Genomic DNA, 15064 nt, shown 5'->3' with positions numbered 1-15064 from the left:
TCACCAAATTTTCAGAACATTTGTAAATTAAAGTGAGCCTCCATCTGCTTAGGAGATGGAGATTAGGAGATGGTGCATCGAGATATACAGCTGGCAGGTCAAAATCTCTAGGTACATACATTAAACCATTGCAGATGAAGAAGATATCGTTAAAAGTGAAAATTATTTTGCAATCAAAGCTAATTTTAAAGAGATTTCAGCAAGGTTTCAGATTGATAGCAGAAAAGTTTATTGCATGTCCATTGAGGAGAACCTCACCAGTCATACATCAACATCACTTGTTGTCTGACCACATTCACTGGTCATATTTAAAGTTTTACACTGGGAGCAGTGGAAATATTGTGGAGTACAACATCAAACAAAATTACACCTACACCAACAATGCAGAAACAAACTTATATCCATGGATCTTTCAAGAATACTCGATTCTGGATGAACAAATCAAAACTTTTTTCTAAGAACAAAATTAGCTGGATGAGATTATTTTAGCCTGATAACAGCCTGTCAGTTAGTTTAGCCATATCTTAAGAACAGGAACCAGGTCTTGGCAGCTCGCCCTGTCTCAGGACAGAATCGGATATAAAGGGTGACTGTGTGGCTTACATGTCTGCTATAAACTGTTAGTCCCTGGATTTTGTGGGTTCACAGCTCAGTATCATTTTCCCGTCTGCCCGTGCCAACATGCTGCAGCATGTAATCGGCCGTGTGGTTGAGACCAGCCAGCAGGTCTGGAGTCTGGGCAGGCTGTGAAACGCCAATACGAGAGGAGGAACAGATTTACTGGCCTTACTTCCTCTTTCTCAGTATCTATCTTCACACATCTGGTTTAGTAGTTGATTGATACTGGACACTGAGTCTCTTGAAATTAAAGAAGTAAGGGCAGTTTGGTCTGAGCAGTCCTAAATGTTGCTTTCTCACAGTTCGTCTTGAAACACCAAACAGTGAAATCATAATAAAGATTTCACTATGTTTCAGTGTTGACATGAAAACAAACAGGGAGCAGAGCAGAAAATCTTATTCACGGTCATTAAATTTCAAGTCAGAAGGGATTAATTATAAATAATTGACTGATTGGGTAATCACTGTCCTGTTAGCTAAGAAACAGAGCAAATTATGTTTAGTTTTTCCAAAGGAAATATTTATTGAAAATGTAAATGTACATTTGTATGATACAAATCCTCTTTAACTCGACTATCCCAGTGGGTCGTTTTGATATGAACAAACACATTATGAATTTAGTCCACAGAGAAACATGCACATCTATAAAACACCACCATTCTCTCGTTGTGGTTTGTTTGCCCTTGCTGTTTTCTGTCATCAACAAAACCAAATCAAAGTTTTGGACCCAGTTCAGTATATTTGTTCTCCATTTGGGCTGAGTGCTTCTCCTTTCATGAAATCAGAATGGCTGTGCTCTATCAAACTCCAATAAATAAATAAAGTGCTCCACATACAGCTGGATTTAAATCAGTTAATACAATTACTAGCACTGATTGTTTAAAATATATGTGAAATCAGTAGATATACAGTTTATTGTTGTCTTATTAAAAGTGAAATGTCTAATGATTTGATATTGCAAATCATTTTTAAAAGTTAGGAAATTGAGTTATTTACAATAACAAGGTACAACAGGAGGAGTTCTGGTAAAGTATGAATCTCCAAACGGGGTGACAGTGATGGACTGAACCGAGGAGGTGTCCCCTCGATTCTCTGCAGCCCCACTCTTTTAAAAAAAAAAAACGTGTTTTCAACATTTTTGTTACTCGTTATCCTTCGTAGTATAAGAGTTCACTGAACAGTTTCTCCTTTCTGCAGGCTGACAGGGAGGTGGCACTGCAGCAGCATAAAGGTTGAACGCCGTGCTTCAAATCATCTGTGATCACAGAACAGAGTCTGGATCGCAAGATGGAACAAATCGTGCATCATTTTGATATCACTTACTCATCAGCAGATTATTGAGATCAGATTTTTGACATGAAACAGGAGGAGGACGCTCTTCTGACTGCAGATGAGTAAAAAGGCACTGATGTGATGAAAATATCACAAATACAAAGAACAAAAGCCAAATTACTTCCAATGAGCTCTTATAATTCAATTACAGCATGAAATTTTGCTCATGGACCCTTGACAGTCAATTTTTTAATCAAATTTTGATCAGTTCTGATTTTAATTACTATCTTTTTCCCCTAAGGGTATCAAAATGCTAACAAACAGATGGCAGCAGGTGAATGGGCTTCTTTACTGTAGATTATTCTTCAGTGAAACAATGGTCTGTTCTTTCTGAAAAGTGTTGAAATTAAAAAGCTCTTCTGTCATGAACCCTGCATGCCTTTAACTTACCACAGAAGAAAAGAAACTATGAAAAGATCTGAATTATTGCTTACTCCACAAAGATATTCTTAAACAGTCTAGACAAAATTACTTGTACCCTGGTAAATGAATTAATTGTAGTGATATTATAAGCCATCTCTTCTTCTCAATTAGTACACAAGCATCCTCAATAATCAGTCACTCTTTTATTATTATGTGTGGTATCATCTTATGCAGCAGAGGATAAAGTTTTGTTGAGAAATGTGAGTCCACTGGTGTGAATAACAGGCCTGCTCCACCATGCTGGCACTGGTTTATGTTATGTTTATGGCAAAATCAGATACGGACAAGATGATATACTGATGTCAAAATGATACACAACAACTTCTAATACTATCGCAGTTATTGATAAATTTATTAAGCAATATTCAATCTTGCAGCCTTAAAAATTTCTGATAAATCTAAACTCATAAATGACAAGCTGCAGTACCACCTCCCTGCCAGCAGAGGCACCAGAGTGACTTACTGTGAGATAATTTAGCCCCTTAGACATTACACATCCCGCACTGATCATGCAGTCCTCATCATGCGTGTGTGTGTGTGTGTGTGTGTGTGTGTGTGTTCAGGACCACTGGCAGGAACAGTCGGTGGGCTCCTGGATGGTGTAGCTGACCCAGGTTGCGTTGCCACTGCAGTAGAGCTGCACCGAGCGCCGCTGCAGCCCCGTCTCCCTGCAGCACTTGCAGAAGCGAGCATACGTGTTGATGTTATAGTTGTAGATGCTGGCAGATGGACACTTTCCATCACATGACACGATGTTCACCTGCAAGGAAGAGGTTGGGGTGGATGACAGGCAAACAGAGCACATGACTGTCACACCAGGGACCAGGGTTCATGCTCAGAACTTTGTTTGTGGTTAGGTTTAGGCACCAAAAGCATTTTGGTTATGGTTAGTGACAGATTATGGTTTTGGTAAAATTTAAACTACAATTACTGCCTTGTTTTTGTATGCCTCCTACAACCAGTCCAGCTGCAGTTGTTAATTATCATGTCAGGTCTTACAACTTATAGCTAAACACATGTTTTGTGCAGTCACAGTGACCTTTGACCACAAATTTCTAATCAGTTCATCTTGAAGTCCAAGTGAACATTTATACCAAATCTGTAGGGACTCCCTCAAGGCATTACTAAGATGTTGCATTCACATGGCCAAAAAACAGCGACCCTCATCTTTGACCATCAAATTCTTATTATGTAACCTTTGAGTTCAAGTGAATGTTTGTGCAAAATTTAGCATTACTTAGATATTGCATTCACAAGAATGGGACAGACAGACGACCTGAAAACACGATGCCATGCTTTCCTATTTAATTAGTCCAGGAAATGTTCTAGGAAGTTAGGGAAACACAGACCTGTTTAATAAGTGTTACTTATTCCCAGATTTTCTTCATTCAAAAATTTATCTCAAACCATGACCCAAACATACCGGCCTGTTGCTGCGGCAGTCATTCTTCCTGATCGTCATCCTCACTGTCACTTTCTGACACGACTTTCCATCTTCTTTGCCTGTTGACACAACAACAAATCAAAACAAATCAGCTGGATTAGGAAGTAGAGGGGACAATGTAGTGACACAGCAAACACTGGGGAAAAGAGAAGAGGAGGATAGAGAGGAAAGAAGAGGAAGAACGGTGGGAAACACTGAGGCTGTTGATCATGCACAAGCTGTTTAAGCTGCTTTAATGGATGGATCAGTTAGAGAGGAGAAAAAAGCTTTATATAGTTTATATAGTTATGAAGCAACAAGGGAGGAACCTTCACAGTGGGGGAGAAAAGACATGAAGCTTCATCCAAATGACACAAAACAAACAAACAAAAACATCATGCATTTATCCTGTATATAGAATTGCTTCAAAAGACAGACTCAGTGAACATGCTCCATGAACCTTTGTGCCATTCACAGATAGATACAGGTACATTTCAGTGATTCATCAGTGCAGCTGCCATATTGGTATTTGTCTGTCAGGGGAATCATCACCATAACTCACTGAATGTTAAATTGATATTCCAGCAGTTTGGTTTGTTACAAAGGCCATCCACCTTATTTATGATAGAGGAAACTTTTAAAGTAGTTAGATTAAAACGTGGGTTTTCATACCAAAATATTACCAACAACAATATTTCTATGATATAATATTTAAAGTGAACTGACCCTATATAGTTAGTTTCTAAGCAGCTTTGCTCATTATCAAGATGGTCACCTCACCTTATGTTAGTTTAAAAGAATGATTACTTATTGTGAAATATAAAATATAGAATACTGTAACCTCTCAGCTGTGAAATGTTTTTCCTCGTTGCCGGATTTTGTCGTTTCTGTCATAAAAACATCCAAAAGCAACACAAAACTTTTATTTTCTACTTCACTCACTGTAATATGGCAGCAGCAGAGACGTTTCTCACGAGCAGGATGTGACATTTATGTGTACAGTATATATCTATGTGCACAAACAAACAAACAAGCAAAAGAGCATAATTTTAAAGCTGCTATGTGTGGCACATATCCCATCAACCGTTTCCTGCTCTTCCTCTCTGAAGAAGTTAAACATGTTGGAAGTTTTTTTTGAAAAGCTGCTTACACATCAGTGCAACAGATCTAATGATATAATCATATAATATAACAGTCACTGCTGAGTATTTTTACTTTAAACTTTCCTTCAAACACTTTAAGTATGTTTTTCCAACTAAAGTAAAAAAAGTACTAAAAACATTTATCTGGTTTTAATGTTGGTGTAGCATCATAGATGCAGAATTCTTCTAATACCAGAATCCGAAATAGTAATTTATTTAAATGGCTGAATGAAATGCTGAAGGTTTCTACACAGTGTAATTTTTAGCTTCAGCTACTGTTATCAGTATGAAAAACAGATTATTATGTTTGATAATTGTATGTTTTTCACCAAAATGCTTGTTGGAGTCACAGTTTTAATTCTCTCTGTTGAACCCTTGACTTTTTTTAAAATCACAGAACCAGTCTTCAGGTCGATTGAAACCTTAAACCAAATTTACACCTGGTATTAAAATGTGATCTGGCTCCAGAGAGACCAGTCACAGTGACCGTTACAGCTTTCTGTCTGTAAAGATTCATCAGTTTACACCTTCTGCAGTCAGAGCAGGAATGATGACGTTGTGTAGGTTCGGATCCTGGCTCGTTGTACAGATTGTGTTTACACCAAACTAAGATCCAAACACAATGCGAACCAGACTTCGTCCAGAAGTAGTGAGACGACTCTGATCACATTCTGATCACAATACATTTACATCTTGCATTGATGTGCGTTCTTCCTCATTCAGATAAGATGTCCAGATACAGATCACAGTTTAATACCAGGTGTAAACGGGGTCTTTACTATCTGTCTCTGATATGACTTTTACTCCAGGAAATCTGGGAGAATTCCTCCCAGTTGTTTCTTCATTCTTTGTACTGATGTATCTTGAATGATAAAATGCCTCACATAGTAGCTTCACTTTTCCACACAGCTCCCCCTGGTGGTGGAGCAGCATGCAGCTCTCCTACAGCAGCTACATGTTTGGTGAGAAGCCCCCCCCATCCCTCCTCTACACACACACACCCTGACACCAGCCCACCACATGAGTATCTACTGACACATGCAAATGTCTAAGCCCGACTACTGGGCCACTACCAACAGTACATTGTTGGCAATCAACAATGCACTGCCCAGACAGTGCTAAATGGGGAAAGAGTTTTGCTGTCGTGTACATGTACGTGATCCACAGGGAGGGGGAGGGGGGTTAATGTGTGTTTCTGTCCGCTCAAGTGTGGCATCATTTTTTTGGCTGATGTGAAGGATTCCCCACCTCCTTTGAGGGTGTAAAATTATTTTTTAACACCTTTGATTATGTTATATTTCCCCAGAGTTAAATGGCTTTATGAAGTGAGGAGAACATAAAATACAAATATAGCTTTAATTTTGTTGCCTGTTGTTGTATTTAATTTCTACTGATTTTCATTTGACTGAGACCAGCAGTTGAGAGGACAGTCAGACTTTGGGGAGTCCTGTGTGTTGTATACTTTTTTGGTTTTGTTTTTTTCTTTGAGGGAGTACATTGTTGAACATCAACAATGGCACTGACAAGCCTTGTTGTTTTGGTACCTCGTTCACAGTTTGTGTTAACTGTGGGAGTCAAGGGGCTAACGGGGAAAGGGAACAGAGGGAATCCAGTACCTGGTGGGATTGGTACATGATGGTAAGCTGCAGCACACAAACCACAAACCCACTTGTACGTCATCAGATGCTTTTCAGTGAGAGCTACTTCAATCATTTGGCACCTTGAAAAGATTACCTGCTGCCATTTTTTTTATTGACTTAGGACGTAAGAAATTCACGGAAAAGCATACTGACAGACAGATGTCTCTAATCTGAACAAATAGCAGAAAAATGTAATGGAAAAACAACAGCTGGGGTCCAGACATGAGCCAATTCAGACAACATGGTTGAAGACTTTTGACTGGAACGGACAAACTGAAGGGCAAACATGTTGGAAACATGTTGAGCGGCAGGTGAAGGCACTCTTCGGTGTCAGCTGCATCCTACAGCTCTACGCTAACTAACACTGCTGCTACACTCAGATCAGATACTCACATGTTTTGCAGCATCCGTCCATGTAACTTACGACAGTTCCACCGATCTGAGTACAGATGAGAGTCAATGTGTTAATAGAGTTTTTAGAGAGTCCCTAAACCAGCCTTTTAGATCAGTGGTTCTCAAACTTTTTTTCTGTCATGCCACCCTTCCTGTTTCAATTTCTGTCAACCAGCAACAAATTCATGAGCAAATGAAAATAGTTTTAGACACTTAAGACACAAATCTCTCCTCATGTACTGACGGAGAACAGAGTGAAACAGGCCTCATCATATTTCACATATGATCAGTAAACATTATTAAACAGAAACAGCATCATACATTATGGAGCGCATGACATCAAACTATGAAGTCCAGTGTTTGAAATTTGACATGTGCAAATTCAGTCAATATGAAAACTGGTCAAACCCTAGAAGAGAGCAAAGATTTTAAAGAAATTTCATTTGACTTTTAAGAATTAATTCAATAAAATGCATTACTCTGGTCAAGTGCTTCCTCTGTGCACAAGAATTTTTGTGTCTATTTGTGACTAACCTTCATACACTCTGTTTCGTTGAAGGGGGGGCAGCTGAAGGAGTAGGAGATAAGTGTGGGTCCGGACAGAGTGTCTGTGCAGTCGAACTTCATGCAGTTGGACACCCAGGACTTCCCAGGCTGAAAACACACCAGTAATATCATCACCGACAGCTCAAACACAATTTCCCATAAGCCCTACGTGTTTGCAAGCTTAATGTTACAGCTCGACACAAGTCCAGTTGAGTTAGTCCAGACAGTAAACACAATATGGCTGAATAATCTGCTATTAAGATGCACAGCTCTGATAAGGATGACTTCCTACCTTATAGAGAACTGCTGTCCCATTCTCATGTTCATAGAGGCAGGAAATATTCTTACAAACACCACAACATGTCGACTGGTCCTTGGGAGGGATGTAGATCTGATTCTGCAACACCCACAAACATTCAACATTAGTTTTGTTAAACGATGGAAACAAAATAAAATCAGAAAAAGATTCTCTCTCTCTGACTCTGCAGGAAAAAGAAGAACAGGTAACACAGATTACTGATGTGTGTGTTTGTTACTGGTGTGTGTGTGTTGTGCTCTTACCGGTTGACAGTGGGCGGAGCAGTTGATGCTGGAGGTGCGGAGCAGGTGGAAGCCGCTGGTCGGGTCGAGGCTGCGGCTGCACTGCCTGCTGTGACACAAGCCGTCGTCTCCGTGCTCCACCAGAGTCTGACCCGGCCGCAAGACTCCCCGCTCACCAAACACACACACCGCCTCACGCACTGAATGCACACACACACACAAAAGAGAGGTGAGAGGTCACGGTATACGTGGCTGCAGTAACTGTACTTTCTACTGGACTTCATGTTAGCTTATAAAATTGTCTAAAATGTGTTGCTGTTTCCCCAGTCTCTCGATCTTGAATTAGCGGCACTCACCACACTTGTATCTTTTGCAGGCACACTGGTTCTGTGGGTCTGACAGGAAGGCCCGGTCCAGCTGGGCGGCCTCTCCCTGCGAGACACAAAGCAAAACAAACCTGGGTCGCATGAGCTCAATACACTGAAAACCCCACATACCCCTTTTCCACCAAGGGTCAGATTGGAACCGTCTGTCTACCAAGAAAACTGGCATCTCTGACACTTTGCTGGTCTAGAAACAAGAACCACTTACGTCAAGTGCCGTGGGCAGGATTATCATGACCAACAAGACTAACTAAAACTTTGCGACCATCATTCTTTTCAGATTTGGAAATCAACATCAGAATGTTTGGACGTCACTGTAGGTTCCCAAAGACAGGACCAATACTTGTAAAGGACGATGTAGCCGCCATTGTTGTAGCTGTGCTTGCCACTTGCTTTGCTGGGAGAACAGAGATATATACAGTGATGTAATAATGTGGCTCCATGGTGGCTAAAGGCAAAGTGGTTCTTTGGGGGCTGGTAAGATGAACCAACTCCAAACCACCTCTAGCACCAGCTCAGAACTAACACCTAGGCTCACAATGGTCTAAAGGGGCTAACAAAAAATCATGAACTCATATAAACGGAAACAACATTAACACAACAGACAAAATTCATAAAAGAATAAACCTATTTGCCAACAGTGCATATAAATCAGTAAGTTTTATGTTACGTTGACTTGTGGTATCTAACAAAAATATCAACTTTTCTGAAACTAAGAAGAAAGCTTTGTTGTCAGCCTTTTTGCATTTTAGTGTCTTTGTTCATTTAGAAATGTGTTATGAAACCTTAAGCTTCCTCAGCTGATGCATGGATACATGCATGGATGTCCAAACATGAAAATCACAGACAGAATATACTGTGCATGTAAAACTCACGGCCCCAATGGATTCTATAAATAAATATTTACACTGTCTTTGTGTGTCCAAGCAGGACAGACTAAATCTTAAAAGTTAGAACATACCAGGCCACATTTTGGGGAGGCAATCTTCTCACAGGTGCACTCTGAGAACAGAAAACATAAATGATCATCATCTCTGCATTTCAGCAAATTTTTTGGTGGTTCACTGACAGTACGTCAACAACAGCATGTAAACTGATTTGAGGTATTCAGACTCCAAAAACAAACAGATTTATTCAAGATCTGATCAAACTTAGTTAAAAACTAAGCTAAAGACATCAGTCTGTTGTACAGGTTTGTCCGATGTGACCGGAACGTGTTACAAGTCGTACCGCATGTTTGGTTGGGGCAGCAGCGACCGGGACTGGACGCCAACACCACCGACATCCCAACAGGACAAGTGAGCTGAGGACACCTGTACGGCTCACAAACTGCACGCACACACATGCACGCACACACACACACACACACACACACACACACACACACAATGTAAAATTAGTAATAAATAATAATGAATTTAAAAAATGAAGAAGTTGTCATTTAGTTAAGAGGAGGAGAGTTTGTTAAGAGATTAAAATGAGTGTGTGTGCTCTGACCACACTGGTAGGCAGGGCAGCAGCGGTCGGTGGTGTTGCCGATCGACCATCAGCACCTCGCCGTCCTGGCAGAGAGGCGGCGTCTCCGGACAGGAGGAGCACACTGCGGGAAAACACACACTTTGTTCATCACACTGGTGATTGGTGCGTGTTAACCTGTAGATGACTCACTGGACACAGAAGTTAAAGAGACACGTGTTTGAACTGACTGCAGATGTGGGCCAGACAGCAGCTCCCGTCGGCTCTGGTGGCGATCAGAGTCTGGTCGTCTCTGCAGGTGGGAATGTCCGACTCACAGAGCTCAGGATCACACTCTGTAACACACACACACTCATATCATTAAGGAAATATGCTTGTTTGCTTTCATGCTGAGAGTTAGATGAGAAGAGTGATACCAGTTAGCTTAGCTTAGCATGAAGTCTACAAACAGGAGTAAACAGCTCACCTCTGTCTGGAGGTAAAAAAAAATCCACCACCTAGCAGAACCTGTAAAGCTCAGTAATTACCATATTGGCCTGAATATAGGACAACCCTGATTATAAGACCATCCCCTCTTTTCCCTCCCTTCCTTTTTAGGACAGGAAACACTTTTACACTCATCCTGTTGGGAAAGTTATCCCTGACATAATGTTAATCCAAGGAGCAGAGAGTCCTCATCATGTTTAACTGAAACATGCAATACATCAATACGTTAAACCCACATTAGTGTATCATCAGTCTGTCAGTTGCAGACTGTCACTCTCTCCAGATTGTCAGACTGTTGAAGCGTCAGTATCATTTTCTCTGACAGACGGCACTTTCCAGACGTCAGACTTTTTGAGCTCATCATCTGTGGCAGCTGTAATTCAGACGTTTTCACTCATCATGAATGTTTTTCCTCTGTAGCGGCAACAGACGTTACACCAGCCTTCAGAAACAGATTAAACTGTTTCAAATACTTCAGGGCTGACTAACTATGACAGTGTGAGACGTTGAAGTAAAATAAGAGAACCACAAACAAGAAGAGTCAGCCAGGTTTCTCACTACTTTGGTGAGAGGTGAACAGGTGAAACAAAACAACCTGTAACTCCTCTCTCCATTCAAACAGAATATCTGATGATATCAACACATAATTATCTCTCTTATCTCCAATAAAAGACAATCCCACTTTTTCAAACCTAATTTTGAGAGAGAAATATTGTTTTATATTTGGGTCAATACGGTAACAACAGTGTCTCTGTGAGCAGAGTAAATTAGTCAGATGGAAACTCACCACACACGTAGTCTGGACAGCAGGAGTCTTGTCTGTAGTATGACACCAGCTTCTCCCCATATTTACACTCAGGAGGGAGCAGGTCGCACAGGCTCTGGTTACACACTGCACAGTCAGAAATCACATCATCTCATTATCATTTTTCATCATGTCATAAGAAAACACTGGTATATCTCAAACTGCTCGGGAACCCTCGTGACCTCACCACAAACTTTCTGTGGGCAGCAGCTGGTGTCATCGGCCAGGCTGATGATCACCTCGCCTGCTCGGCGGCACACGGGCACCGCCACGCTGGAGCAGTTGTACTCCACAGGGACGATGGTGTCATTGTCGCAGCGGTACATGCAGCAGGCATCATTTGACGCTTTCCACACCTCACCGTGCGCACGAGGAACTCCAGAGCTGTCGGTGCAGGCTGCAGACAAACACACACACCACGCACAATTACAGCCATATTTTCTAGCTCATTGGTAATGAGCTGACAGGATTCCCTCAACAACCTCATGCTGCTAATCTGACATCCAGTTCAAGACCCCTTGATCTGTTGCTCTGGCTCTTACCACACTTCTCAGGTGAGATGCAGAGGGCGGAGTACGGCCGGTGGAGGAGCGTTCCCTCAGGACACACACAGCCCTCGGTCAGGCCTGAACACTGGTCCGGGTCTGAGTCGAAGTCGTGGTTAGGGCAGGATTGAGACGTACAGGCCGGCAGACAGGCCTGATACCGCAGAGTGTCGGGACACATGAAGGCTGCGGGAAGAGACACCTTATTTGAGACTTCTACTTTAAAAGACAACACTGGAATTAATAGTTCTAGATTGTGCTGATCAGAGTGTAGAAAAAATCCAACATGGCGTCTCTTGGATGAAATGAGACTTGCATTAAAGACTGAACACTAACAAGAGCAGGAGGGAGACAATCAAGCATCATCAGTAAATAAGTATTGTACTGAAGAACTTGTACTTTGCTTGAGTATTTCAATTTTATGCTGCTTAATACCTCCACTCTACATTTCAAAGGCAAATATTTTACTTTGTACTCCACTACATTTATTTGGCAACTTTAGTTACTGTTAAGATGAAGATTGTGCACAATGGATAACATAACATGCTTTTAAATACAACACCAAACATTTTAACATTACTGAAATGAACCATTGATTTCATTTCAGTAAATGTTAAAATGATCCGATATCTCAGCAAAAATAAAAGATTTGAGAAAAAGTTAAAAAAAAAAAAAAACGAAAACAGATCTATGGATCAGAGCTTTGTTTTTCCTTCTTTCCTCTTCCATTCTTCCATTAATTATCTGACAACCTGGTGTCTCTGTTTATAAACCAGCTCCACCTCTAGCAGCTACAACAATAACATGCTGCTACGCACTGAAGCTTCAGTATTAAAGTCACATATAATAATATATCAGAGGGACTAAAACAGCAATTTTTCTTTAGTACTTTAACTATGTTTTCCAACTGGTACTGGTTTTTCATGCAGGGGTTTTACTTGTAATAGAGAATTTTTACATTGCTGTATTGGTACTTTTACTTGAGTAAAGGAACTGAATACTTCGTCCATCGCTGGTTGAAAATATGACAAATTAGGGATGGTGATCGAGGCTGTACAACATTTAGATTCACACAGACCCACAGTTTAGCCTGTGTAAACACAAAGTGCGATTTTGTTCACATCCAGCCTAAGAAACTGAATTGCCAGTTAAGATGTTTAACCAGAGTTTTGAGGAGGCAGTCTGCTCATTCTGGTCCTTCTTCTGTTTATTTTTTATGGGTATTTCTTCAGGAGTTTAAAGAACAGCTGTTGCAGAAACTTACGGCAGTAATCCGGACTCCTCCACTCAATGCAGATATTAAATTTGTGACAAGAAGCCACATAGGCGGCCAAAGCCACACACTGGTTGTTGACGTACTCTGCATCTCGTACCCAAACCTCACAAAATGTGCTGGGAGGGACCTGAAAACAAACAAACAATAATACACTCAGTATAATTATTATTATTACATTACACTAAACATTTTGGTCAAAGGAGGAGATTCTTCACTACCACCTTAAAATTATTTTGTTAAGTTACATCTTCTATTTTGTCAAACATGTCTTTCTGGAAACTGGTTCACAGACGGGTTATTACGTACGAAGGCGTGGCAGGAGGAGAAGGCGTGGTTCTGCAGCATGGCCAGGCAGCTGGAGCAGTCGCTGGTGGAGCAGTTGAGCTCGCGGCGGCGGCTGTGGCTGATGTAGCTGGTGGTGTTGGGAACCTGCCAGCTGTCGATGAAAAGAGCCGGATCCTGGCTTGCGCCCACTGTGGTGCCGTTGGCCAGAGTCAGGTCATTGGTTGGGTCTCCGTCACAGAAACCTGAGATGGGTGGGAGGGTGATGGGTCACTTCAGTCATAACATATTGAAATTGAATCTAAGACTTTTTAAGAACTGTTTCGTGGTCCTATCAGTTGAAGAATGACAGAAAACAAACAATAAGGTCTAAAATGATAAATTAAAGACATTTCCATCACATTTTTTGTCAGTACACCCCAGCTGTATATAACACTAACTTAAAATTTTCTCCTGTAGTTTTGTGCTCTCTCATCTCTCCTCCTGTTGCTTTCTGCAGGTATTTCCTCTTCCACATCTGGAAGTATGATTGCAAGTGACCCACTGCCCTCTACACTCCTGTTCGACACCCACTCTTCCTCTTCTTCTGTATTACTATTACCTTACATCTCTAGGTAGATTTTAAATAAAACGTAGTTTGAATTGACTATTTCTACAATTAATCAATTAATGTGACCTGCATGTATGAATTACTGAACGGGTCTACAGAACAGAGGTCCAGGGCGCTTGGGCCACAGCCTCTGTATGATATGTATGTTTCTTGTTTGAAAGAGTCCAGTCAAGAGACTACAAAGACAAGCAGAACTATTCCTGAAGAGACACAAAGCCACCAAAAAGAGAGATAGAATAAAAATTATGAATTGTCTCTACTTGTCATGTGTAAGACCGTACTGGTCTTGAAACTGTTGTATTTCAGTGTCTTGTTTGTGTAAACTGTGTATAATTCTAATACAACATGCAAGCAAGAAGTATTTCAAGGAGAACTAAAGTAATGGAGTACTACTGCAAGAGTGAAACTCTCACCACAGAGGCCCATGGTTGGAAGCTTAATGCTGGAGCTGTCGGTGTCAATCACCATCATCCCGGTGCTGTGGTACCACTGCAGTTTAAGACCAGCGGGACTACGGATCAGGTACATGTTGCCTGTGTCATAGACTTCAAAGCCGTACTTCTTGAATCGAGGTTTGGCATACCGCGAATTCACGTAGAGCTGAAGGGAAATAAAAAGGTTTAAATGTGCTCATCTGACATGTAACATACAAAGTAAAAAGAAGGGAGCATCTCCTACCCTCCTCTGCAGCCTGTTGATGATAATGTGGTTGGATTTGTGTGTGATGTTGAGCGCCACCAGACAAAGATTGGTGAAATTCCAGAGGAGCTTGAGAAAGGACACAATAATCAGGTAAAAATCACTGACAAATCAAATCAGTGACGTCCGTTGTCATCACTATAAGGGAACCTGGTGACTTACTGGTGACTCTGAGTCTGCAGGACACTCCTGAACCTGGACGCTGACGGTCTCGTTGGGCAATTGGGTGACTATGTATGAGGCAGCCTTGTAGATGGCAACGCTGTTCCCATCAAATGTGATTACATTCAGGTCCGGAAACACTGAGCAGCGACCTGGAACATCAAGGAAAGACGACAATAACAAGCTGAAAGCAGATAAAAGACAATAATCTGCAAGAACCATAACACAAACCAAACCATCTGTGGGAAACACGGAGGTTTGAGTTTGTGAAAGTTTGTGTGTT

The 15064-nt window shown here is 41.2% G+C and overlaps 1 protein-coding gene across 1 annotated transcript in view; it reads right to left on the bottom strand.

Moving 5' to 3' along the window:
- Positions 1–211: 211 nt before the first annotated feature.
- otog (otogelin) overlaps positions 212–15064 on the bottom strand; it is a 61989-nt gene continuing 47136 nt past the window's right edge. Inside the window, 20 exon segments of the mRNA XM_051078275.1 lie at positions 212–3133; positions 3797–3876; positions 6972–7017; positions 7506–7625; positions 7810–7914; positions 8079–8257; positions 8414–8489; positions 9402–9442; positions 9671–9769; positions 9938–9977; positions 9979–10040; positions 10147–10251; positions 11190–11294; positions 11395–11604; positions 11750–11938; positions 13017–13155; positions 13335–13555; positions 14334–14520; positions 14599–14688; positions 14782–14933. Of these exon segments, the coding sequence (XP_050934232.1) occupies positions 2933–3133; positions 3797–3876; positions 6972–7017; positions 7506–7625; positions 7810–7914; positions 8079–8257; positions 8414–8489; positions 9402–9442; positions 9671–9769; positions 9938–9977; positions 9979–10040; positions 10147–10251; positions 11190–11294; positions 11395–11604; positions 11750–11938; positions 13017–13155; positions 13335–13555; positions 14334–14520; positions 14599–14688; positions 14782–14933 (2447 nt within the window). The 3' untranslated portion in view covers positions 212–2932.

This window comes from Lates calcarifer, linkage group LG2 (assembly GCF_001640805.2).
Source record: "Lates calcarifer isolate ASB-BC8 linkage group LG2, TLL_Latcal_v3, whole genome shotgun sequence".
NCBI classification, from domain to species: Eukaryota; Metazoa; Chordata; class Actinopteri; family Centropomidae; genus Lates; species Lates calcarifer.
This window is presented reverse-complemented; position numbering and strand designations above follow the sequence as displayed.